This window comes from Momordica charantia (genome assembly GCF_013281855.1).
Source record: "Momordica charantia cultivar OHB3-1 chromosome 4 unlocalized genomic scaffold, Mcharantia_2.0 BLBB01000004.1, whole genome shotgun sequence".
Taxonomy (NCBI): Eukaryota; Viridiplantae; Streptophyta; class Magnoliopsida; order Cucurbitales; family Cucurbitaceae; genus Momordica; species Momordica charantia.
Genome location: NW_028275162.1, coordinates 433,582 through 458,985, shown reverse-complemented (window position 1 = coordinate 458,985; position 25,404 = coordinate 433,582). Strand labels below are relative to the sequence as shown.

Here is a 25,404-nt window from a genome sequence, read left to right as displayed (position 1 = left end):
TAAAAAAGGAGCATGCTCATAGAAAACTCATACTTCGAAGCAACGTAAAGTACAAAGATGCACCTTGCAACTGAAGAGAGTGTAAAACCTCAAGATATCATAACATATTTTTTGCATAATTGTGATTCTTTGCAACATGAGACATCGAGATGTGATAACAGGAAACCCTCCTACATTTCGATAACTTTGCTGATTGAAAAATACTAAGTCTACATATGAATTATATTCAGCTCAGCGGCAAATACCATAAGCTAACGAGTGGCCATTGGACAAAGAATGATTCCTTTCAGTCGTTAATGAATATCTACAGGGCAAAATTTTCATAATACTAAAGAAGTTACAGATCTTTAATGCACTGTTGGGTGTCTGGCAATAGACGATGACAAATAGGTCTTACTCCTTTCTTAAGCCAACGGTTCACAAGGTATATTTCTAATTTCCTTACCTGCGGTCACAAAATTCACAGAATAGAGTGAACAATGGATCAGCATCTCTACCGGTCATGTACTAATATGAATGCATTCTGATAATGTATATGGACTATGGTCATTTTGGATGTCTTTTATTCTTGGTTGTCAAAAACCATTAGCGGTACACCGAAATATAGAGACCTAGGTATTGTAGGTCGGGACGATATTTTCCCAGCCCTTTCCATGAACACCCCTTTTTTCAAGTCACACCTTGGCTTATGACCTTCTTGGAGCAACTTTTGGGATGAGTTGGTGACATTTCAATGATTATAATATCAATAATGTCCAATGATTTTCAACCAATGCAATGCATTTACTGCCTACTTAGACTGCAATCAAAGAGAGAGAAAAGATACAAGAGGACCAACCTGCTTAACAACAAACGTCTCCCCAGCACCACTCAAAGGTTCAGTTAAGATAGTCAGAAAACCATTACGATTTCCAAAAACCACATCTGTGAATGGTCGATCACCTACCTGAGAAAATATAGATTTTCACTTTTAAATTATAACTAACGCAAAAGACAAAAGCATTGAAGTAGTTCACCTGATTCTTACCATAATAAGTTGTGAAGAAGTAAAACCAAAGTGTTTCTCAATTTCTTCAGCTGTGCCAGCAGGCTTCTTCACCCCTGGGTCAAAATGCATAGACAATGTCTCATATGTGCAATCAAGAAACAACCTTCCATACGCATAAAAAGTAATAATATTGCCTATATTTACCATGTGATCCATTATTAGCATTGACCCCAACATCAGTTCATACTTCATTATGTAGAAACCAAAAGATTTTTTACAATATTTCATCCATAAAATGGAATGACGAAAGCTCAAGGTTCAAAGTCTCTACTTTCAAGCACTAAAAGGAGGTGGTTTTGCAACATGACGTTCATCCACTAATATGTTATAATAAGTGGAAATGATACAAGATATAAGCTGTAGTCCTCAGCAGCAGGTATAAATTTCGTCGTGCATAAATACATGTTTCAGAAATAGGACTAAGGATGGAAAAATCACACTCACTATGCCTTATAACTCTAATTCCAGTCGAGCTCTCGAGCGCTTTAGCTTTCGAACCATCGTGATCATACTCATAAAGCCCTAAAGCATGAGATAACGTGAAAGTAAATGCTCACATTGAGGGCAAAAACAAACTATTAATGCTATTCAAGTGAGCACACTGTAAACGAATTGAACCTATATTACCAGCAGAGTTGCTGAACACAGCAATATTCTGGCCAAAGACCGATTTACACTGTTCAAGTGAGGATTTAAGAGGTGCCCAAATTGTCAAACAGTAAGGAGCGGTAATAGTATTGTCCTTATCAAATACGACACCCTTGAACCCCCTTCTGTGCAGTTCATCCCAATCAATGTACCTCACATCAGGCACGAAAACATGAGGGAGCGCCAAATGCCGGTCTCTAGTAATAACAGCTGCAGAAGAAACAATGCCTTCTATATTCAATCTCTGGCCTATTGCCGCTTTCAGGTTCGCCCACCACATATTTGTCAAAAGTCCCCTGCCTTTATTGGCGCTCCTCTTCTGATCCTCTTGTCCCAGATCTTCTTTCTGATTCTGCGCTCCTGGGTTTTTGTCAGGAGCGTTCTCAGAGTTAACAGACAAGTAGAACTGCTGAAAAAGCCTCTGGGTTCGATTCGGGTCGGGCTCGGCGTTGTTGGGGTTGTGATTTTTGCTGCAACTGGTTGCTGGAGTTGGTGTAAAAGAAGGGACACATAAATCATTGAACTGAGAACAATTTCTAGCAAATGAAAGGGATGCGAAAGATGTATGTCTTCTTGGGAGACGAGGGTGGTGGAAGGGAATCGAGCGAGAACAAGAGCAACTGGGCAGAGAAACTGCACAAATAGAATGCGTTATCATGTTAATTTTTCTCCCTTCTGATATAAAATCACAATCTGGAATATAAAATTTCTTTGTGGGCTTCAAATGTGGAGATGGGCCTGCTCTGGTTATCATGCAAAGCCCAAATGGATGTCGTTTTGGATCTCCGAAATTTCGGTTAATTAGGAGGAGCCCACAACCAAGGGCCAAACAGAAGCCCACCAATGCATTATTTATTATTATTATTTTTTTTGGGACGAAACAACAAAATAAAATTAGGGCTTGGACAAAAGCCATATTATAGAACCACTTGTTTTCTATGATTTTTTTTTATTATTTCTTATCCACGACTCATCAAGGCTATAACACTTTTTTAGGTTGAACCTTTAATTCTCTTTCACTTATTTGAACTATAATATTTTGTTATTAAAGTAATTTGTTTCTTAACATCTAATGTATATTACTTCTTTCACAATAAAACATTATTTTTTTATAATTGTTTTATATAATTATATTTTAATATCTAAAGGTATTTCGCAAGCATAATTCCTAAAATTTTGAAATACTAGTCCTTATTGGGAAAATAATTATTTGACACGATTTTATGGATAACAAATATGATAATACTCTATTGCACCTTCCTTAAAAAAACATATGTACTCTTTAGGACTAAATGTTGATAAAAGTTTAAGGATTAAAATTAAAATTTAAAATAAAATGAATGAAATTTCATCGTCTAAAGTTTAAAGGAAAAAAAAAGGTATTTCTTTGAATAATGATCCAACTTATCCAAACCAATTGAACATTTTCCTCCTTCTCAAGTAAGACAGTTTCTTTAACCAATAACCATTTGGTTGAGACATGAAATAGGGGTAGATTAAGAACTGACTTGAGTAATATTTTTGAATTAAACATTTTCACTAATACTTTTCTAAAAGAAACATTAAAAGATATGTCAAAGTATCTTCATGTATAATTAAAAGAAGAGATTTTAAAACGATGCTTAATGTGTAGTTTAAACATTGAAAATCATGATTTTTCTTTTAATAATATTTTTGATCAATAAAAGGAGTAAAATCCATTAAAGGGCAGGCAAAGGAAAGTGCTAAAAACCAAACAAAAAGGCTCTCTTAACTGTAAGCCAGAAGAGTTTGTTTGCATGTGAATTAATGGATGCAGCGGTGCCTTGCCTCCATGCTTTGACAGCACTGAGCCAGCCACCCCCTCGCATACTCCAACTTCCTCGTGACTCACACAATTCACTCCCATCTTTATCCCAACTGCACAGATGTTTTTTTTTTTTTTAAGAAAATTAAAATATAAGTTATTTTGTAAAATATTAAAAAAATAATAGAAACTTAAATCTACGAGAAATATTCTCTAATAATAACAAATTCATTTCTTATTTAAATCTATTGAATGGATCACCTAACAAGAAAAACCAACAAACATTTTGTTAGCATAAGCCATATAAGCCTAGCTTACTGAATTTAAAACGTGGTAACAAATTAAGATGAATTAAGAAAGGGTGTTTAAAAGTGAAGGTTGTACCTGTAGGCCATGCATTGAGTATATACCCACAGTGGCTATGGCTAGCGTTGCGGCAACTTGGGGAAGGTATAATTGACTCAATGCAGATATACGCCCATCCTGAAAAGCAAAGGCTAACGCTATCCCGTTTCAGAAAATGCCTGCCAGCTTCTTCGGATCTTGTCCGTTGCCTCCCTCTCTCTGGCTTATGATATCCGTCGGGGTCAACTTGTTATTAATTATTAGCCTAACGTCAAAACGAACATAATTTAGCAATAACTGGCATATACCTCCAATTATGAGGCTGTGAGTTCGATCGCTAACAACTTACACTTTCTAAAAAATACTGCTACCATTTTCAAAAATTTCAATATTACCTACTTGGTCACCAAACAAACATCCGTTAATATTTGAAACAAAAAGTTGAAGTAGAAAAACATAATACAAAACTTCTGTCACGCCAATTTTTCATTCAAAATATTAAATGGATGTTTGATATTATTTTGAAACATTTATGAAAGGTAGTATTGAAACTTTGGAAAAGATGGGAGTATTTTTTTTTTAGACAAAATGGGAAACTTTAGAAATATTTTTTGAAATTGAGCCTATATCCAGCTTCAGCTGTATGCAAATAATTAAGCTTTTTTCTGGCTTCATCTGCTCCTTCCTCCAAGGTTTTGGGCCCGGAATATCCAGCTCCACCATGGTTGACGCGATTTGCCAGCCTTGAAACCTCTGGCATTTTCTCAACACAGTCAATCATGGCTTCACCTTTACGTTCCCACTAACCAGTCACCCACCTATATAAAGCCCAATTCTCAAATCCAAAGCTTCATCAACACCAATATCTTCCTCATCTTCGAAAGCCTCTTTGTTATTACTTCTCTCTCGCAGAAACCAAAACATGTCTCCTCCTACTTCTCACAAAGCTAATTCAAGTTCAACAATAACAATGCTTCTGCTACTGTCTGTGCTCATGGCTTCTGTGATGGCCGCCACCGCCGGCAACTTTCTCCAAGACGTCGACATAACTTGGGGCGGTCCGCGGGCCCAGATGCTGAATGGAGGCCGACATCTCACGCTCTCACTCGACAAAGACTCTGGCTCTGGTTTCAAATCCAAGAAGGAGTTTCTGTTTGGAAGGTTTGATGTACAGATGAAGCTCGTCCCCGGAAACTCTGCTGGCACTGTCACCACCTTCTACGTAAGCTAGCTCTAAAGTCCAATACAAAACTCCAATCTTGATTACACAAACTAATTTATTCTTTCTAACTGATCGCAACCTGTTCTCGTGCAGTTGTCCTCTCAAGGAGCATCGCACGATGAGATTGACTTTGAATTCTTAGGAAACTCATCTGGAGATCCATACACACTACATACCAACGTCTACTCGCAAGGCAAAGGAGACAGGGAACAGCAATTTTACCTCTGGTTTGATCCCACAAAGGCCTTTCACACCTACTCCATCGACTGGTCTCCACAAAGTATCAAGTAAGAGGCTCCGATCCCCACCTGCCATGCACGTACGCATTAACATGATCAAAATCTTTTTTCCTAATTATTAAACCACACTTTTCTCTTCTTTTTGTTCAGGTTTCTAGTGGATGGCATTCCCGTAAGGGTGTTCCACAACTGGGAAAAGATTGGAGTTTCGTACCCGAAGAACCAACCCATGAGAGTTTATTCAAGTCTGTGGAACGCAGACGATTGGGCAACCAGAGGGGGGCTGGTTAAGACTGATTGGACGAAGGCTCCTTTCACAGCATCTTACAGAAACTTCAATGCCAATGGGTGCGTTGCGACGGCCGGTTCATCGTCCTGTGGCTCCAAGTTTGCCAATACTTTGCAAGGAGGAGCACAGAACGATCAAGGGCTGGATCCTAAGAGTAGGAATAGACTCCGATGGGTGCAGTCCAAGTTCATGATATACAATTACTGCACCGACTTCAAAAGATTTCCTCAAGGGGTTCCAGCTGAATGCAGGCGCCCAAGGTTCCTGTGAGAGAGGTTACATTACAAGCGAAACTCCAAAGCCATATTATGTGCAGTTTAACACAATCAACTGTTTCTGTGTCTCCTGTATTGTTAGTTCTCGTGGATATGATTTCATTTAATTTTTTTTATTCTTTTTGCATATAAATCTGGAAGCCATCAGTTATCTTGTTTTACTTCTTACTATATAAATTTCATTTTGAATAAATACACTTTTTTAGTTTTTAAATTTGTTTTGGAAGATTTTAATTTTAAAAAAATATAAGATAGAATAAAAAGTTTGTCACTAACCTACTTTAAAGTAGAAAGATAGAAATGAAATCCATGCAAAGCAAACCTTAAAGCACGTGGCATATTCAAAGATTAAAAGACTATCAAACTTGGGATACTTAAAAAGGGATCCATTACAAATTTAACATTTCGATTTATGGTGGTGTGTGGGTTTAAATTTTAAAAAGTTCCAAATATATTCCTAAACTTTGAAGGGTGATATATGTAGCCTTTGAAATTAACATGTTAATAAAATTATATTTATAACCTATTCCTACTAAATAAACATTAACTAATTTGACAGAATGTGTCAAATAGATGGTTGAAAAGGGTAGATAGCTAGATTTTTTTTAGTAGCACATTTATCGAATCCCTTTTAAATATGCTATATAATAATAATTTGTCTTCACGTCATGTCAAATCAACAAGCATCTATCCAATAAACATATTATCTCAAATACAATTTAAAGTTTACTCAGAGAATTTAAACGTTTTAGAGTTAGATACTAGATTTAACACAATCATCAAAATTTACAAACTAAGTTTATAATTTAACTTATAAAATAAATTATTCTTGAAAGTGATGTCATTTTTTTCCTCTTGGCCAACTCTTAAAACAGAGAATTCAACTTGAAACTCAAAACAACTCTTAAAATAGTTGTTATATAGTGTGCGGGTAAAATCCTATAACCCTTATACATAACTTCTCGAGAAGGTCTCGGCCGGTTACACACTCACACTCGAACGTCTCCAAGCAACTCTATATAATTTGACTTCAATTCACTCCGGCAAGGGAAACTACCCTCAAACTCCCAAGGATAATCATAACCGACCAACCGAGACAAGCTAACAACAACTTCAGCTCTCATTCCAACATGCAACCTCAAATGGCCATGTTCACCCAGGCCCTGTATGAGTCAAGAGCACCAACTTCCTCCGACTACGGATATTCGAATTCTTAATGTTGTGTAATTGTGATCGACCTAATTAACGATTGTTATATGAAACTTTGACACCTTATACCAGGTATAAACTATTGATGCTACGACTAAAATTCTATATTGGCTAGATAAAGAACATGAGTATATAAATGGGCATATGAGACAATATATCTATTAGTACGAGGTCTTTTGGATAAAACCAAAAGCAAATCAATAACCGTTTATATTCAAAGAGGACAATATTATATCATTGTAGAAATGTGGAGGGGACAACTGTTCTCTAATTAGTGGTATGAGAGTTATGCCTGCCTCTAACTTAGCTGTGTCAGTAGAATATTTAGTAGTCATAGTGTGATACGTGGTTGAGATCTATTAGACAGATGGTGTACTCTGAAGAATAAGAGTTGAGACGAAATAAATGATTATTTGAGAGGATACTCGATGATATTTTGTTCCCAGGAGGGTATATTATGTCCAAAGTTAATAATATCATTGCCATTATAGAAACGTAGAGGAGTCCGTTGTTACTTAACACAAACAAATACCACAAAGTATGAAAATATTCTCATTAAAATTCCTAATACCAACAACCATGCCAATGTCCTCAAATACCATAAAGTGAATTTCACTCTGCATATAGTTGGATTGAATTTAATTTAGGCCACTTTATCGAGATAATTTGAATTAGAAAGTTTGAAACTTCATCCATCAATTTGGATTCAAAATTCTCAGTCTGATTTAAATCAACCCACCAGAATTCCCTAGCTGTCAAGATGGTACAGACCTTCCAAATATAAACCAGGGTTGATGGTCTGTTTGCTAGAAGATATTCCAGCATCTCGATAACAACGAGCCGCAGCTCGGGAAGGTAGTATCAGAGAGGAAAGATGAGAATTTAAATTTCGAAACGCGTATTAGGGCTTTTATGTACATGTTTATGCCATACAAATGCTTGCAAGATGCCAGCTGAGACGGATCTGGTTGACAAGCCAGCTGTCTCTCTCACGCGCAGCTAGATTTCTTTCGTCCCGTTTGTCTTCTTTTGGCTCTGACATAAGTGGGTCAACTAGCCGCTATATACAAGCATCAAGTTTCAAGAGCATGCAATACTTGGAAGCTTCACAATTCAGAAATAAAAAACGGCTTTTTCTGGTTCCCGCTTCTCCTTCTGTGACTTTTTAAATCTATATCAAAAACATATCCAACTCCATGATGACCAATAAATTTTTGCCAGCTCAAAATACTCTGGCATTTTTTAGTAGAGTTAGCCATGGCTGAATTTTCTTATATAAAGGCTTCATAAGTTCCATTTCAGCACCAAACCAACATTCCATCTTCTCGTCATCTCTGTAGACCTCTCTGCAATTCGTTTCCATTCATTTTTCGCCACAGTAAAGCATGTTTTCTTCGTCTAATAAAACATTAACAATGCTTCTACTTTCTATATTCATGGCTTCTGTAATTGCCGCCAGCGCCGGCAACTTTCTCCAAGAGGTCGACATTACTTGGGGTGGTCCGCGCGCCAAGATATACGATGGAGGCCGACAACTCACCCTCTCGCTTGACAAAGATTCAGGGTCCGGATTCCAGTCCCAGAAGGAGTATCTTTTTGGAAGGTTTGACATGCAAATCAAGCTGGTGCCTGGAAACTCTGCTGGCACCGTCACCACCTTCTATGAAAGTTTGAACATCATGTGAACTCTCACATTTCGCAATCAAATTTAAAATTCCCCTTAATAAACCTATCTAAGTTCTAACTCGATCTTTTCTGACGCAGCTGTCTTCTCATGGACCAGGGCACGATGAGATTGACTTTGAGTTCTTAGGCAATTCATCCGGAGATCCATACACACTTCACACCAACGTGTACTCACAGGGAAAAGGAAACAGGGAACAACAATTTTACCTTTGGTTTGATCCTACAAAGGCGTTTCACACATACTCTATCGACTGGACCCCACAAAGTATCAAGTAAGCGGACCTAGCAATAGCATTAGTACGAGTCTTGATGTTCAGTTCTATAGGACTCTGTTTCTTATTCCATAGCAAAACCTTTTTATCTTTTTCAGGTTTTTTGTGGATAACATTCCCATAAGAGTATTCCGAAACCGGGAAACAATTGGCATTCCGTACCCAAAAGGCCAACCCATGAGAGCTTATTCAAGTCTATGGAATGCGGATGATTGGGCAACAAGAGGAGGACTGGTCAAGACCGACTGGACACAGGCCCCTTTCACTGCGTCTTTCAGAAATATCAATGTCAATGCATGTGTTGAGCCATCTGGGTCATCATCTTGTGGCTCCAAGTTTTCCAATTCATTGCAAGGTGGAACACAGAATGATCAAGGACTAGATGCTACGAGTAGGAATAGAATGCGATGGGTGCAGTCTAAGTACATGATTTATAATTACTGCACCGACTTTAAAAGATTCCCTCAAGGTGTTCCAGCTGAATGCAAGCGCTCAAGGTTCCTGTGAGAGATAGCAACACGTCTCTAGCCGTTCCATGATTAGTTTCCCTGTTCTTTCCTATTTCTTGTATCCAGTTTGAAGCATTCAGTTCATGTAATTCTTTATTCTTTATTTGCACATAAAGAATTCCAAATAAAAGCCTATTATTCTTTCTACCTTTTATTCTGTATTAGTATTACTTCCTCCTCAATCCACACAAACACATGAATTCTCTCTCTCTCAGCCCCTTTATCAGATATCGACAACCAATTATGCCGATTTGCAGCCTAATTAAAAACCTGATACACTCTAGTCCATACGTCACTTGAAAGACTAGCAAAATGCCTAAAACAAGGTTCTCCTATCGCATGACTTTGGAAGGGGGAACAAAAAAAAGTGGTAGAAATTTGAACACTACTATTGACAATTGATCAAATTTATCAAACTACTAAAGGGCTAAGCCTGCATCTGTTCATCATGGTGTGAAATTCCCGAAGCTGATGCTCACGTTTCAATTCTGTATTTTATTGTGGATTGTTTGGTGCATTAGCGTGGTTGGCCTATGATTGTCGAATTTTAGACGAAACAAGACAATCACAACATAACTTGCAAGATTTAACTTCAAGGTTACCGTGTAACTTTATTATCTTCCAATCCCCCATATTCTTTTACTCATAACCTTGGAGACTCGATTTCCTTCAGAAGAAAAAAAATAGTTCCTAGAAATTTATTAAAATTTCAGAACGTATTAAATCATACCAATATTCTTAATGTCTATAGTCGTATTTTTTCTTTTTTCAAACACCTTAACGTAAGTGATTACAGGATATCATATCAGTTCGTCAAAAGGACTGAAAGATGAATAATAATTAGAGATGAGATGCTCAAATTTCGCCAGTTAAAAGCAGAAGGTATAAGCATATACTTGATAGTGAAAATTTCTCTCGTGAAGAAGCGTACCTGCAGAGCTTCTCAAGGTTAATCCAGCCTAATGAGTCGCTTTTCTGCTTTTAACTTCTTGATCTTCATCTTTGTTCCATCAGCTTTCAAGTTTAAAACTCCATTCTATTTCCTTCTTTCCAGAAAATTCTCCATGTACGAGAGTTAAGACGCCTATGTTTTGCTTGACGTTTTCCTCATTATTCTTCTTCGGAGAACAACTTCCCTTGTTTTTCACACTAACCGATTCCTTCAATTGCTTCTCGATATTCGATCAACTCACTTCAAAGCTCTTTCCATCTGATCTCCTCTCAAATTTCACAGCGTTTTTCCTCCTCTATCAACGTCGTCTTTTAACTCCTTGAACTCCACGGTTCCACCATTCGCTTCTTCTCCGACGCTCTTCGCTGATGTCGAATCGTCTGGCACTTGCGCGCTGCTGCTCTCGATCGAATGACTTAAAATGCCATTTTCCCCTCCATAAATTGATCGATTGCACTTTCCTTCTCTCTTCAACTCACCAATCTCTACCGCCAATTCGTTTATCCTTCCTTCGGTTCAGGGCGGAGCCAGAGATTTGTTTGATCGAGCAAAATTTTGAACTAACATTCTATATATAATTTTTGAGAATAAAATTTAGCGAAAGCGACAGAATCTTCAAAATGTTACGTATAATTTTTGAGTCGCCGCAACCAAGGATCTTTGGTGGCTCAAAATTTTAGTGTCTATTTTGAATGAATTTATTTATTTGTTATTGAGATTATGTAATAACTGATAGCAGTTGTCATTCTATTGACATGGAGATACGCGATGTTGACATATGTGATCAACTTGTTCAAATTTTCATACATTTTTATCTAGGCTAAGCTTGAAATTGTGCAATATTTACAATTTTATTTGACATGTGCTAGATTTGCTATTATTTTAGGCTAAATTGTTACATCTGCATTTGGCCCTATACTTTATGAATGACAGAAGAAAAAATTGTCACATTTTTTTAATTTTTCTTTTGGCTGAATGGTGATTTTTGCATTTTTTCCGAGGACTAGAATGAAATTGAGCAAAATATAACCAACTTTGATGTACCGAAAGGTTTGGATTATTGAGTTGCAGCCCAATAATGAGTAGTTTTGTGGGGCTTAAAATGGGCCATAAACTGGAGAAAGAAGCCCAAATTGGAGCCCGTCGCGTGATCATTGGAAACCCAGGCACTGGCTGACGCAGAGGAGAGCCGCAGTTTTATCATAGCAATACCAATTGGCAAGTACCAAGTGGGAATTGGGACTGTGATTTGTGATCATTTGTTAAAGACAACGGTGTTAAGACAACGGTATGGTAACATAGTCCAACTTTTATTTTGATTTCACCAAAAACTTCATATGAATAGAGATAATTGTCCTATATCATCTCTCATTCCGTGGTTAGTACAGGACTTTGTTTGCAATCACTTTACAAACTCAACAATATGTTCTTTCTCTTCTTCTTTAGCTGAGTCGGTCCTTCTAACCCCGTACTTATTCTTCCCTTTCATTTTCGTACAGAAGAAACATTCACGCATATAAGTTATAAAAAGCAAAAAAACAAGTACATTAAAATTTTCAAACACAACGTACTTCTTCTGTTGTTACTTTCACATTTACTTGTTCATTTTTCCCTTCGATTTTGTGTTTTGTTTTCCCCGTCAAAAAGGCAGAGCCGAAGAGACAAGTGCAGAATGCAGAGAATGGTGGAAAGTGAAAACTAGAACTGGCATTTGGCAGCCAGCGACGACATATCGACCGAGAAGCTGAAGCTTGGTGGTGGCGAGGCAGAGCAGCAGAGCGACAATTCCTGACCAAAAATCGATCACGAATAGGGAGTATTAATTGGGTGCGGGTGGGAACATAAATGCATTGCATGTGTACCACTGCCCATCATCATTCAATTCATCTCCGCACTTCTTTGCCCATCCAAACACGCCTCCCCTCCCCCTTCCCTCGTGGATAAAAGAAATATACTTCTATTTCCAATAATCACACCAATTTTCACCCCTCAACAAATTTATTTTTTCCTACATATATTATATAAAACGATAGTGTATTAAGTTCATTTTTACGAGTGAAATTATAAGAGGAGCAATAACTATCTAATCCCAATTCATGTTCTCTGTTGGTGAGTAGACTTCATGAATTATGCTTCATAATGATAGGAAGAGCCGACATCAAATGATCAAAAAGTAATGTTATTATGAATGTCGGATTGCCACAAGTTAGTTATCCCTGTGGTAACTTTTCTGACACCTCTAGCTTCAAATTCTGAAGGTCTTAATGATCTATATACCATGCTTTAATGGTTTATATTCGTATTGGAAATCAAAATCAAACTAGGTTTTACCATTTTATTTCGCACAAAATTTCTATTCTCGTTCGGCTCATCTTAGAAAGTTAAAAGTTACCGGATAAATTATTGTGTACTCCTTTAACTCATTCTCACCACCATTAAATATTTGACAATTAATAAATAAATGTAAAAGCAGTAATTTTAAAGTTGTCAAATTTGGAATGGCGGTGATATTTTCCTTGATAATAATTAACCAATCGGGGCCCTGATATATATTATATATGTTCAATCTCCTAATTATTAATTTAAATAAGCGGCAAGGCAACCGACCCTTTGCTTCGGCTCAAATCCCTCCGGGTCTGATCATATGCCTTTTTTTTCTGCCTGCTCAATCATTCTCACGACACCCCGGAAAAAAAGTTGTGTAATTGCTGTCCCCTTTTTCCTTTAGAGGGCATTTGATGGCTAGTGAAAAGTTAGAATTTTGAAGATTTTAAAATCACTAGATTACCGATGTGTCGGATTTTAATTAAGAAATAGATTAGCTGTAAATAAATATAAACTAGAAGTAATTCTTTTCAGAGTTTGAATCTGGAGTGTGTTTATTTATTTTTTTGGTAAAGGAGTGGTTAGATGAGAGTGGTGGGGGATTGGGGAGTGGCCGTTTTGGGTAATGAAGTTGAAGTTGAAGAAGTGCAACGAATGGGGATGTGATTATTGTTTCTTTAGAATCAGAAGGGCTTAATGGTTTTTAAAGGGCAATCGAATCCAATTTTGGTAGCCAAAAGTTTCAAATAATTATTCAACTTATAATACCCCTACTTTAAAAAAATAAAACAAGACTTGTCTCTCTATAAATAAAGAAATAGATAGCTCAAGAAAATTAAATGTAATTTATAAACATTTGGTGGAACTAGTCTTTTGTAGCTTTTGAAATTTGAAAGAAATTTTAAAACTGTAATTCATCATACTTTGATTATTGGACTATTTTGGTCCACTCGTGTTTATTTATTTAGACCTATTCAGAAACTAAACCTATGTTTTAGAAGTACTATGTTTATTAAAATAAATAAAAGTTCAATATATGGACCAAGATAGTATTTAAACTTAATATTGAAATTGATTTGATAAAAATTGTACTTTTAGTCTTTCCCTTTAAAAGTATTTCGTGCTAGTTTACCAAACATTTATCTTTTCTTTTAAACCATTTCAAAAACTTTCTTTTAACTTCTCTATATTTAAAAAGATTTAAAATTTTAATTATAAAATTAAACTATTGCCCAATATATTAGTATTTAAAACGTAATTATAAGAAACAAATATTTACGCGAGTTCAAAAGAAAAAAAAGTAGTTATTCTTATTAGAAGAGAAATTCCCTTCTTATTTTTCTCAAAAAGGGTGGTTCCGTTAAATTCAAATCGGAAAGGAAAAGGAGAGAAAAAAACAACCACCATGATCATGACTAAAATGGTACATGACTCATTTTGAAAACGAAATCATTAATTGAAAGGTAAAATTTCAAAGAGATAGATCAACAAAAAGGATGGATGATGAAAATTCATCAACCTCAAATAATTCCACCCATAAAATTAAAACGATATAAATATATGTTAAAAAAAAGTTGCATCATCTTCAATTATATGGCCGTTTGACATGGGTAAAAATTGGAAATATTTGGTGTGATTTTTTTTAATAATATCGTGAAAATTTGGGTACTAAGAATAGGTACGGATGTGTGGGAGATGGCCCAAAAAGAATTAAAAAAAAAATAAGCAGAAACGTTAAAAATAGAGAAGAGAGGGAGTGTTTGGATGGCGAGAAAATGGAGAGAGTGAGAAAGTGGGAAGCAAGAAAAGACATGAGGTGGCTCTGATCACATGGAGCCCCATATGCCCAACAAAACCAAATCTCTCCCCCAATCCCAATGACCAAATACTCCTTTCTTTGGTTTCCTTCTTGGAAGCATCACCATTCACCACCACCATATCATAACCATCTCAATTAATTCATTGGTTTTTCTAATATTCTAAAATGGGAATTAGGAAATTATTTAAAGTAGGCAAAAAAAATTTTAATTTTGGGGGCTCTAGGTGGGTGGGGCTACTGATTTGCGCCACGTGGCGGCCATGCGAAGGCTAGTGATGGTAGATCATAGGATGAAGAGAGTGGGGAGGCACATGGGTGGTGTTGGCTTCAAGAAAATCATGTGATCACATGTGCTTTCTCTTTTTTTCCTCCTCCTTTTCGTGGGCCCAATTTTCCATCTCTTTCTCTCTTTCCACCACGCGCCACACCTCTTACCCATTGCGCGTCGGTTTCTCACCTCAAATATTATAATTATAATATAAGGTTTTAACTTTTACCCAAATTTGAATTAAATTGTTGTTGATATAAACTCATCCTTATATTATACACGCGTTTTACGCTTAAAATACGACACAGCCCCGATATTTGAATTTTTAAATTTATTAATTCTATTATTAGTAGCTCAGTCGTTAAAGATATCTTTTTTTTTTTCCTCTTTAAGATGCTTAGCCTCTATTCTCTATTTGTTTGAACTATAAAAAGTTATTATTAATTCTATTCGGATATTTAAAATTTTTACAATATGAGAGTAGTCAGACAGTTATATTTGCTTCTTTAAAAAGTTTTAGATTCATCAAATCCAGACGCTGTGGTTCGTAGTCACGTGCTCTAATCCTCTTAACTACAGGTCTAACTGTTTTTGGGTTCCATATTTTGAGATTCTATGTTTATAATTATGTCATGCTTGCTTTTGGTACTTCGAAGAAATAATGCACGATGGATTAAATCTACTCATGGTAAAACTTTATATGGTTTGATGTACTTTTTATTGGTGTATAAGGATATTTCTGTAATTTCTTGTTAAGCTTATAAATACCTTTTCTGTTTCATCAATAATACGAGGGTGTTAAATTAGTTAAGTTTGCAAAGTTGTCACCTTTTATCTCCAACAAGCGGTCCAAGTTCAATGCAAGTCAAAAGAGGTTTTAGATTTGAATTTTCATTTTATATTTGTGATGTACAACTTTTAAAACATGTTAATATACATACCAAAAATAGTGTAATCTAGTTTGGGTGAGTGAAGTAATAAAATAAAAAAATGGTTGATTTCTTTTAACTTACTTTGTTTTAAAATTTTAATTTAGATTTTGAAAATGGCTTTAAAAAAATTGACAAGAAATTAAAGAAATACGTTTTCTGAAATGAGTATTTATGTAAAATAAAAAATATATATAAAGATAAAATAACTGTGGAGATTAAAATAGATATTTTAAAGGATAGGGCAAAAGAATTTACACCGAAGATAAAAGGCAGAAAATGGCATTTGGTTGCCGCTCTGCATCAGGTGACAAAAGGTTTCACTCGCGTACGGCGGCGTTTGAAGCACACTAAAATCCAAAAGTAGAGGACTTGGGGAAGCCAAAAATGGTGGGCCACAGCTTCGTTGGCATTGACATTTCCAGAGCTCAACAATAATTTAACATCCCCCCTTCTTCCTCTTCACACGCCCTTCGTCCATCTCTCTCTCGCGGCCATGGAGAGAACTCTAATTCAGAGACTGAAACTCGCCATTCAGGGGAAACCGAGAACCGCGCCTCGCCATAAATCCCTAATGCTCAACACATTGCACAAATCTTCTCCCGCCTCTTTCCGCCGGAGCCGGACGCATCGCGACGCCCACCGCCGGATCGGGAGGAAATCGAGCCGCATTGCGAAGACGATTCGGCAGAAGGAGAGGCGAAACGGCGGCGTTTCCACCTCCGAGGAAGCCGATGAGAAGGAGGCGGTGGAGCGGAAGATTCGCGCGCTGCAGAGCATTGTGCCTGGAGGGGAATCGCTCGGCGTCGACAAGCTATTTGAACAGACGGCTGAGTATATAATGAATTTGCAGCATCAGGTGAAGGCCATGAGAGCCCTCTCGAGCTTTTTCGAGACGTTGGAGAAGGAGAAAAGCAAGTGTGGAGGTTGAAGTTGCTTTTGATTTTGATTTTTTTTTTTTCCTTTTTTCTCTTCATTAAGTTTATTTTTTCTTTTTCCAAGTGAGGAAAGATCAAGCGTTTGATTCTCAGTCGCTCCATCGTTTCCTCTGGGATCAGGATTTTGAATCCTTTTCCTCTTTATCTTCATCTTCATCTTTTATACCACTTGCTGGTAAATCTCTGTAGCTTTTGAATGAATAGAAAATCAAAGTCGATATGGATAGGGATGACAGATTAGGGTGATATTTCAACAATGTGTTTATGCTGTTTGATATTTCTGGGTAGAGCATATGTTTTCAAATATGAAGTTTGAAGATTCGAACGGGACGTAAATTTTTAACCTTGTGTTCTTAATAGTTAATAGTAATCCAATAGTGCCATCATGATGTTTTTAATTCTTAAAAAGGGTGGATTTCAAAGTAGTTCCTTACCCAAAATGATCACTCTTTGGAATAAGTTATTGGTTTGAATTAATTTTTTTAAAATACGTTGAAAGTGTATATATTTATATTATTGTGGCATTGGCAATTGACTCAGAATTTTGTCTTTGGGTACTGCTATCGTTCATGTTTAATTATTTTTTCCTATTTTTGGTAATTATATTACTGCTTTCAATCACACTTTTATTGGAGGATCTACCATCATAATCTTTCATCATGCCAAAAATCGATGAAATCCCATTTCTCAACTAGAAATTGATTTTTAAGGAGATTGTTGTTCATAAAATGAATAAAAACAAAAACTAAACTAATACCAATAATAAAAATTGTGTAGACAATCGTTCATAACTCTTAGCAAAAGGCCAGTATTTACTCCTCTTGCAATTGGCAAATACTGTTTTACTAAAATAGGTCTAAAAATACCTAGCAGTTCTCTTAAAACTTATTTGATTTATCCTCAGATAACAAGATTCACGTGGGCCCTCTTTCATTGTTTTACTTTTAAACTATCATATCATTCAATAAGCTCAGCTTTCTCTTCAAGGGTCAATGGTGATGGTAAGTTTTGAAGTCTGAATCACACAGCTCAGTTATGGCAGCCTGTTGGGTTTACAACATATAACAGTGATCCAATAAATGAACTATCATACTTATTCAGAGTACTTCTGTTCTTTTCTCTAATACAAAACTCTGGTGAAAATCATGGCCAAGGTCTAAAAAACTATAGTATTTTGAGATAAACAAGATCTATCTGTGGACGAAATCCATAATCTTATGGACAAAAAGTGTCTTCCAACTAAACACAGGGAACCCGACTCAGGCAATTTCGAGCCACGAACATTGTTCTTTTAGTCCATTCGGCGGAACCAATTAGAACATCTTGCCAAAACTCCATTCGAGTGCTTATCTAATACATTCTTGTCGTGCCATACTCGACTGCGCCAGCGTTTCTGTGGGCAGTGGCAGCTGCGGCAGCAATGGCTCCAGGATCATATTGAGCGTTTACCTGCAAACGTGCAGCACAGTCATTGTTTTCCGACTTGTGCACCCCTACACGCGCCATAAAAAAAGGATTTGAGAAAGCACCAGTAGCTGCTGTATCTGCTGCTAGTTTAGCTGCCATTCCACATTGAGGGGCCTGTTTGCATTGCAAGGAAGTATCTTGCTCGGTTCCTGTTGCTGGTCTTTCTTCATTTTGGCTGCAAGATTGGCGGTAATAATATGTTGGATGGATAGCGTGAGAAGGGAGAGCACTTCTAATTAACATTCTCGGGTCGTAGGCATCTTTAACGACACTTCCATTGTCATACGGCATGACCGGGCCTGCAATTCTTCCAGGCTTGACTAAAAAAAGATACAAAATTAGAACAGGTGCGTTTAGATACAAGTTAAAGAGGATCACTCTAGAAAGTACGCAAAACAAATAATAATAAGGTACTCAGAAAATACCTTGGGTAGCAGCAATCCTCTGTGCTGCTGGATCTCTGTAATGCTGGTTGTTGAACGACCCTGCTGGCGCATATCGGTCTCTAAAAGAAACAATATTTGATGTTGCTTTTGGAGGAATAGTATTTGACTGTACAGAAGACCTGATAGAGTACCCACAGATTGAAAAATTCAATTATCATCATCATTGGAAATTCACTCTACTATGACTCGATGTGTCACATTTGAAGCATTCACAGGTTCAAATAAAGCCAGAAGGATACAAACCGTTGGGGAGATGAGAAGTAACCTTGTTTACCTGGGAAGAGAAGCGTGCTTTCTTTCTAGAGGATAAACTGGTCCACTTTTCCCTCCATTATCTTCGAGATGAGCAAATTGTTTTTTGAACTGATCGAGTGCACTGCATGAGCAAAAACACAAACCAGAATATCAGTGTCACGAATATCCCCTATTCATCAAATCAAATTCATGATTTGGAAATTGAAATAGAGAGAGAATTTGGGACCTTGGATAGAGAAAATTTGATCTCTCAGTTCCGTTCAAGTAGTCTTTCAGCAGTTGAGGATGGTATTCTAGTATCTCACGGAATATCAGCTCGCGAATGTCGTCCTTTGTGACCTTTCTCCTCTCAAATTCAAATTCCACCTTTGAGATTTGCTGGCAAGAAGGTTCTCTCTCAACTTTTGCCAGCCCCTTAAAGTAAGGATCTGCCAATGCCTAATGACAAAGGAAATGTTTTCAACATGTTGGAACGTGCAACCAATTATAGATTTTGAAGCACATTGGAACAACAATGATTCACATATTTACTCCATATCATACTATAATTTAGTGAAAGTAACCAAACACAAGATAAGTAAAAGCAAGGAGTACATAACAAAGGTAGCAAGGAAAAAATGTAGTTGATCAAGCATATAACAGCAGACCTCTTGGGCAGTAGGTCGATCCTTCGGATCAAATGCAAGCAATCGTGCTAGCAATTGCAGGGCTAGAGGATCTGCATTTGGAAACTTCTGTGAAAAGGGTATTGGCTGCTTCTTCCTCATACTAGTTAAGTACCTCCTGGCCTTTTCATTTCTTACCTAAGGCAACACATTTGGAAATTGATAGTAACGAAAACTTTATATGACAAGATTCAAAACATCAACATTTCTCCCCAACTATACATGATAAAAGATCACTTACTCGAGAAATGGTGTCTAAGGAAGGCGTTCCAAGGAGATCTGTCATCAAGTCGAGCTGATGAACAACATTTTTACCAGGAAAAAGTGGTTTTCTGGTTAGTACTTCAGCAAATATGCAGCCGATACTCCAAATGTCAATGGCAGGAGTATACTATATCCAGACAAGAAAGAAAGAAAGGAATTAGGCATAAAGAAGAAAATATCAGCCACAAAATGAGGAACATCATTATTACATATTAAAACGATAAGAATTTTCAATAGTGAGAAAGTGAAATAATTTATCTCATCTGACTAGCTACAACGGATTATAACTAAAGCTATATTTACTTCTTTTCATTTAGGTCTATAGATTATTTTGAGATTCAAGATTATCTGGTTTACCTGTATGGAAAACACCATATGAAGCTAGCAAGGTTAAATTTGTAAGAAATGTCATCAAGGCAGACCTTAGAGAAGAAAGAACCACAGAGCTCGGGTGCCCTATACCATCTAGTAGCAACATAGTCCTGCACATACCATCACATGCTATAAGTCTCACGCTCTACGTATAAATCCAGAATTTCTATGATATTGAACATGAATATACTGGTATATTAATTGGCCTACCGTCCAAAATATTGTTGTCGGCGTGTCACTGAAAGCAACTCTAGCCAATCCGAAATCACAAATTTTGAGTTTGCAATTTGCATTTGCCAATATATTCTTTGGTTTTAAATCCCGATGGTAGACATTTGCTGCAGTAACATAGATCAAAGTCAGGTAGTTTACACATTATATCCAACTATTACCATACACTAAAAACAGAAGGATAAAAATTATGGCAACAGGAAAAAGCTGATTATGCGTAGCATAAATGCTATAATATGAGAATCATAAAACACCCCATCCAGCCAAAAAGAGAGTGGGGAAAAAATGTCAATCATTACAACAGCACTCCAGCTCCCCAAAAAGTCTTTACTCAGATAAAGTGTTGATGCGATGCACTATTCAAGCACCTGTGTGAATATATTTCAACGCACGGAGCAACTGGTACAGAAAAAATTGATAGTGCTCTTTTGTTAAATCATCATTGGCCTTGATGACTTGATGCAAATCTGATTCCATCAACTCAAACACAACAAAGATATCTTTGAAGCCTCTACGAGAAGGTGGCAACATAATGTGTTTGATTTCGACAATATCGGGATGACGTAGAAGTCTGAGCAGCTTTATCTCACGAAGAATACGGGCAGCATCAGATACATGTTCAAAAATATCATGTATCTTCTTTATTGCCACTTTTTCATTTGTGAGAGTGTCAACTGCTGAACAAACCACCCCATAACTCCCCTTTCCAATAACTTCCTGGATTTTGAATCTGTTGGCGTCACCATATTCAGAAAAAAAATCCAATTCCGTAGAACTCTGTTGCACAAAAATCCATCTAGATTAAGATACATTATACTGCATACTCATACAGGATATTCATAACCAGCAAAAAAACAACCGACCAGCCAATATAGTCGAAAAATTGAATGAAATTTTTTAGTATAGTTTTCGAAGGGACATCAATAAATGGTATCGGATACACTGCGAGACGGATTAAGGAAGAAGAAATGACATCTAAATGAATTAAAGAGAAGTACGACCATCAGGTGAATTTTGCACAAGAGTATTGAATGGCAATATTAATGACATCTACGGCTGCAACTGCAAATGCCATGTTTCACATACATGGTCTATCCGTTTAATCAAAACCTAATGTCTTAACTCTTATAATTCGTAATTTCATTTCAACTAAATGTTGCAACAGTTATAAACTACACAAATACGGCTACACTACAAGATATTTGACATAAATCTTGCATTAGAAACACTCATACAAATTTAGGAGACAAAAATCTGAGGTATCAGAAAGAACTTTCAACAAGATAATAAGAAAGAAAGATAAAACTTCACCTTCTTGCGGTGTTCAGGCTGCATTTCCAGAAACTCTCAAACCCAACTTCCAGAACAGTGAATACGAAATCAGAAATCCAGTTCAGCACCAAAATAGAAAAACTTCAATTGTTAATCGACTAAAGGAAGACTCAACCGCATTTTCCCCACCTACCCCTGCTCCGGATCACAAACCCACAATCCCTCCTCATGCTCCTTCCCGAATCCTCCACGGAACATAATAAAATTACCCAAACCAAATCCCTCATACACTTCCCCACCTGCAATCCCAAAACCTGAACCAAAAACTCAAGCACCAAACCAGAACAACAGACACCACCAGCTACCATAAAGTAACCAAAATCAAACCGAGCATGGAAACTTTTTGCATTCCTACTCGATGAATGCCCTAAACCCCAATTGCTCAGCGATAGAGAGGAGCAGGTAACAAAGACGAAAACGAACTCGGAGATCTGCTGGCGACTAATGGAGAAGCGAAGAGACTAGGGAGAAGGAAGCAGCGCCAGAAGAGTCGAGAAATGATTTATAAACAAGATAATTTCGAGTGAAAAAGCAGAAATCTAGGAGACCCTCTTCCTTTTTTTGGCTTTTTTAATCCTTTTTTTCTTTCGCTTTGCATCTTTTGCCTCCGTATATTCGTAGCCCAAAACGTATGGATAGGGATGGATGGATGTACGGCGGTAATACCAGGACTCTGTATTTTGGGAAACGGAGATCACAGAAATCAGAGAATTCGTCCGAAAAATTTATTACTTCCAGTTCCAGCTAACCTGATTAAAGAACACAATAATCAATAATCTATGTACTTTTTTGTACGATGAGATTTGATAACTATTTTGAAATCTGTTGAACTGCCCAGCTAAATGGTTGATTTCGACGATTTTATTCTGTTTTTTTATTTTCTATTTCTAACCATTTTCTTTTTTCATAATCTTCTTGAAAATACTGTATTTTCATAATAATGACCAAATTAAAAAAATGTAATTTATGTTTTTTTTTTAAGATGAAAAACTAAAAATAACATCCTTATGTTATGTTTTGTTTTATCATTCAAGTAGCATCACTTTGTTGAAAAGTCCAGAAAAGTGACTAAACAAAAATCAAGAAAGGAAATTTGAAAAGTCCACAGTGACTTTTTTTTATATATCTATAAATAAATTGTGCTTTTTTTTCAACCTACGTACAGAAATGTATTGAAAGTCTTACTAAATATTATAAAGTTATATGTTTGTATCAACATGAGCATAGTTCAACTATTAATAGATCTTATATTATTTATTGAATGTTCAATCTCTCATCCCTTCATTTGTATCAACATGAGCATAGTTCAACGATTAATACATCTTATATTATTTATTGAATGTTCAATCTCTCATCCCTTCATTTGTTATACTAGGTTGTTGTATGCTTATATATACAATCATATAAATAGAGTTTGTTAGAGTTTAATTTTTGTCTTAAATTACAGTTTTATCCCCATGTAATTTCAATTTACTTTATATGTTTCGAAAATATTCATTATTGTTCTTGTACTTTGATTGTTCCAATGTCAATTATTGAAATTCCAACATAAATATTAAATGATTGGTTGATACATTATAAACGTTCCTTTAAGGATTAGAGATCCAAATCTCCACTTACACTCTCCTTGTATAACAAAAAAATGTTATTATTATTGAAGTGTAACATAGATCTATCGTGATTGTGGATGCGACAAACAATGTTTTACCATGTGATTTAAACCGTTATTTTGATTATAAATTGAAAATAAATATATGCCTAGTACAATTAATAATGTTCTTTAGAAATATATTAGAGCATATTTATTCAGTAACTAATAACATTAATTATTTTCTTTCTATCAATCCTCATCGAGAGTAGAAACGTCTAATCAGCTTTAATAAAATGATAAAAGTAACCATCACTCTAAAAAGTATAGATACTTACTAAAATTAATATTAAATACGTTGAAATCGTAAATATAGTTTAATTTAAAACACTAATACACTTTCAAAAGGTTATCATTTATTTACCTATAATATTGGAAGTTTTGAATACTTGGAGAGGTATGAGCCCTCGACCCCCTTGTTAAACAGTCGAGCCGCTTGTAATTTTCGATAGGATGGACGCTCACTGCCCTCAGATTGACAGAGATTCATTATTTTTTAGGCAAGGCGATAGACCTTTATTAGTTTAAATAAGTACTTATTAATCTTTTCTAAATTCGTTGGTATGATATTCCAAGTATGAATTAAGAAAAATGTAATGTAAAAAACATGTAATATTTGAACCTAAACCATCAAAACGAGGTCCCAAAGGGACAAAACAGGTGGGCAACTTGGCAATCAACGGTGATGGGAGGATGCGGTGGGCCACAACCTTAAAAAGCCCATTTGCCACTAATAATTAGCTTCCCTCATCATAAACCCTTATCACGGATTTCTTTTAATATATATTATTATTTTAAAAACTTATTTCCAAAATATTTTTCAAAACCAACGGTGATATTGGGGGCAAAGGTACGTTGGGCTTGGCTCGAGTCTCCCTCAACTTTGAAAAGTATTTAATTAATGTATAAATTGTGTGTTATTTTTAATGACATCGTGTAATAGTCCAATGTTCTTACTCGTGTCTCTCTTGATTCGAGTCTCCGAATAAATTATTATTATTCCATATTTTCTAGAAATATATTTTTATTTTTTATTTAAGAAAAAAAACTGCCGTGATACAATAAAAAATAATTTTTAATTCCAGTAAATTATCTTTAAAATAATTTATGCCTAAAAAATTATATAAGTCTTAGAGATAAATTGATTTATTATCTCACGTTTCATTCTCTTTCTTCTATATAGTACTTAGAAATTTTTGTTCTATGTTATATTCAACTGACTTTAATTAGATAAATTGTAAGTTTAGTTCATAGTTATTGAGAGTTGTATTTAAGCCATTTTTTAACTTTAAAAGATATACAATAGGTCTCCTAAATTTCAATTTTCATTTTCAAGGACAGATCCAACCTATTAAATTACTTTTAAATTAAAAAAAATTATTAATTAAACGACCTTACTTGAATAAGATATTTTATTCTATGTCTATTAGTTCAATAACTCGTTAGATTTAAAATATATATATAGTTATAGACTTATTAGATATAAAATTCAAAGTGTAAGAATTAATTTGATTCTTTTTCTTTTTATGTTGAGAAACCTATTAAATACAATATTGAAACTTTGAGATTTTTTTTTAATTTCACCAATCTAGTATCAAAATATGTAACTAAATATATATAATTATTTTTATATAATACCTCTGAGATAAAGTTCTAGATTTACAATTTATAATTTTTATATTCAAGTCTCAAATTTGATGGCATATTTACTTAATTTTAAATAAAGTTTTTTAAACAAAATTTCTAGATGCACGGCTGATGATATAATTGGGGGGCTCCCATGTGCAATATTTAAAAATAAAATAAAATCCCAAGAAAACATATTAATATTATAAATTATAATACCATTTTTGCTTCTGTTTTTCTTTTTTCTTTTTCTGTGTTTAATTTTTGGTTTTGATCTTCGTCCTTTATTAAAGTAAACTGCCACATTTTCCAATTCAATTAACTTTGGACCTTAATCGG

At 35.6% G+C, this 25,404-nt stretch overlaps 5 protein-coding genes across 5 annotated transcripts; 3 read left to right on the top strand and 2 right to left on the bottom strand.

Moving 5' to 3' along the window:
* Positions 1 to 71: 71 nt before the first annotated feature.
* On the bottom strand, positions 72 to 2,360 carry LOC111016731 (haloacid dehalogenase (HAD) superfamily protein). Its single transcript, XM_022292227.2, has 5 exons — positions 1,676 to 2,360; positions 1,493 to 1,570; positions 1,028 to 1,101; positions 839 to 946; positions 72 to 445 (listed from the first exon to the last, which is right to left on the bottom strand). The coding sequence occupies exons 1-5, from the start codon at positions 2,352 to 2,354 to the stop codon at positions 338 to 340; spliced, it is 1,047 nt and encodes a 348-aa protein (XP_022147919.1). The 5' UTR covers positions 2,355 to 2,360; the 3' UTR covers positions 72 to 337.
* A 2,231-nt stretch (positions 2,361 to 4,591) lies between these two features.
* LOC111016694 (xyloglucan endotransglucosylase protein 1) lies at positions 4,592 to 6,066 on the top strand. The gene is made up of 3 exons (XM_022292165.2): positions 4,592 to 5,049; positions 5,143 to 5,336; positions 5,439 to 6,066. Exons 1-3 carry the CDS (start codon positions 4,750 to 4,752, stop codon positions 5,845 to 5,847), a joined length of 903 nt encoding a protein of 300 aa, XP_022147857.1. The 5' UTR covers positions 4,592 to 4,749; the 3' UTR covers positions 5,848 to 6,066.
* Positions 6,067 to 8,097: 2,031 nt separating this feature from the next.
* LOC111016688 (xyloglucan endotransglucosylase protein 1) lies at positions 8,098 to 9,675 on the top strand. Its single transcript, XM_088123125.1, has 3 exons — positions 8,098 to 8,725; positions 8,826 to 9,019; positions 9,118 to 9,675. Exons 1-3 carry the CDS (start codon positions 8,447 to 8,449, stop codon positions 9,524 to 9,526), a joined length of 882 nt encoding a protein of 293 aa, XP_087979251.1. The 5' UTR covers positions 8,098 to 8,446; the 3' UTR covers positions 9,527 to 9,675.
* Positions 9,676 to 16,263: 6,588 nt separating this feature from the next.
* On the top strand, positions 16,264 to 17,007 carry LOC111016769 (transcription factor IBH1-like 1). Its single transcript, XM_022292281.2, has one exon. It carries the CDS (start codon positions 16,318 to 16,320, stop codon positions 16,750 to 16,752), a length of 435 nt encoding a protein of 144 aa, XP_022147973.1. The 5' UTR covers positions 16,264 to 16,317; the 3' UTR covers positions 16,753 to 17,007.
* An 820-nt stretch (positions 17,008 to 17,827) lies between these two features.
* Positions 17,828 to 22,495, bottom strand: LOC111016755 (mitogen-activated protein kinase 20). Its single transcript, XM_022292263.2, has 10 exons — positions 21,771 to 22,495; positions 20,828 to 21,236; positions 20,439 to 20,566; positions 20,279 to 20,338; positions 19,834 to 19,983; positions 19,575 to 19,730; positions 19,154 to 19,365; positions 18,947 to 19,048; positions 18,652 to 18,791; positions 17,828 to 18,546 (listed from the first exon to the last, which is right to left on the bottom strand). Exons 1-10 carry the CDS (start codon positions 21,792 to 21,794, stop codon positions 18,110 to 18,112), a joined length of 1,818 nt encoding a protein of 605 aa, XP_022147955.1. The 5' UTR covers positions 21,795 to 22,495; the 3' UTR covers positions 17,828 to 18,109.
* Between the last annotated feature and the right edge of the window lie 2,909 nt (positions 22,496 to 25,404).

What these genes read in the sequence shown, in the direction of transcription:
- LOC111016731 (XM_022292227.2), bottom strand. Translation starts at nt 2,354, where the DNA reads ATGATAACGCATTCTATTTGTGCAGTTTCTCTGCCCAGTTGCTCTTGT. An exon ending in TGTGTTCAGCAACTCTGCTG is followed by an intron (nt 1,571 to 1,675) that starts GTAATATAGGTT and finishes CTCATGCTTTAG; the next exon opens with GGCTTTATGAGTATGATCAC. An exon ending in CTTCTTCACAACTTATTATG is followed by an intron (nt 947 to 1,027) that starts GTAAGAATCAGG and finishes ATATTTTCTCAG; the next exon opens with GTAGGTGATCGACCATTCAC.
- LOC111016694 (XM_022292165.2), top strand. Translation starts at nt 4,750, where the DNA reads ATGTCTCCTCCTACTTCTCACAAAGCTAATTCAAGTTCAACAATAACA. An exon ending in GCACTGTCACCACCTTCTAC is followed by an intron (nt 5,050 to 5,142) that starts GTAAGCTAGCTC and finishes GTTCTCGTGCAG; the next exon opens with TTGTCCTCTCAAGGAGCATC. An exon ending in TGGTCTCCACAAAGTATCAA is followed by an intron (nt 5,337 to 5,438) that starts GTAAGAGGCTCC and finishes CTTTTTGTTCAG; the next exon opens with GTTTCTAGTGGATGGCATTC.
- LOC111016688 (XM_088123125.1), top strand. Translation starts at nt 8,447, where the DNA reads ATGTTTTCTTCGTCTAATAAAACATTAACAATGCTTCTACTTTCTATA. An exon ending in GCACCGTCACCACCTTCTAT is followed by an intron (nt 8,726 to 8,825) that starts GAAAGTTTGAAC and finishes TTTCTGACGCAG; the next exon opens with CTGTCTTCTCATGGACCAGG. An exon ending in TGGACCCCACAAAGTATCAA is followed by an intron (nt 9,020 to 9,117) that starts GTAAGCGGACCT and finishes TATCTTTTTCAG; the next exon opens with GTTTTTTGTGGATAACATTC.
- LOC111016769 (XM_022292281.2), top strand. Translation starts at nt 16,318, where the DNA reads ATGGAGAGAACTCTAATTCAGAGACTGAAACTCGCCATTCAGGGGAAA.
- LOC111016755 (XM_022292263.2), bottom strand. Translation starts at nt 21,794, where the DNA reads ATGCAGCCTGAACACCGCAAGAAG. An exon ending in CGACAACAATATTTTGGACG is followed by an intron (nt 20,339 to 20,438) that starts GTAGGCCAATTA and finishes TGGTATGTGCAG; the next exon opens with GACTATGTTGCTACTAGATG. An exon ending in ATCGACCTACTGCCCAAGAG is followed by an intron (nt 19,366 to 19,574) that starts GTCTGCTGTTAT and finishes CTTTGTCATTAG; the next exon opens with GCATTGGCAGATCCTTACTT.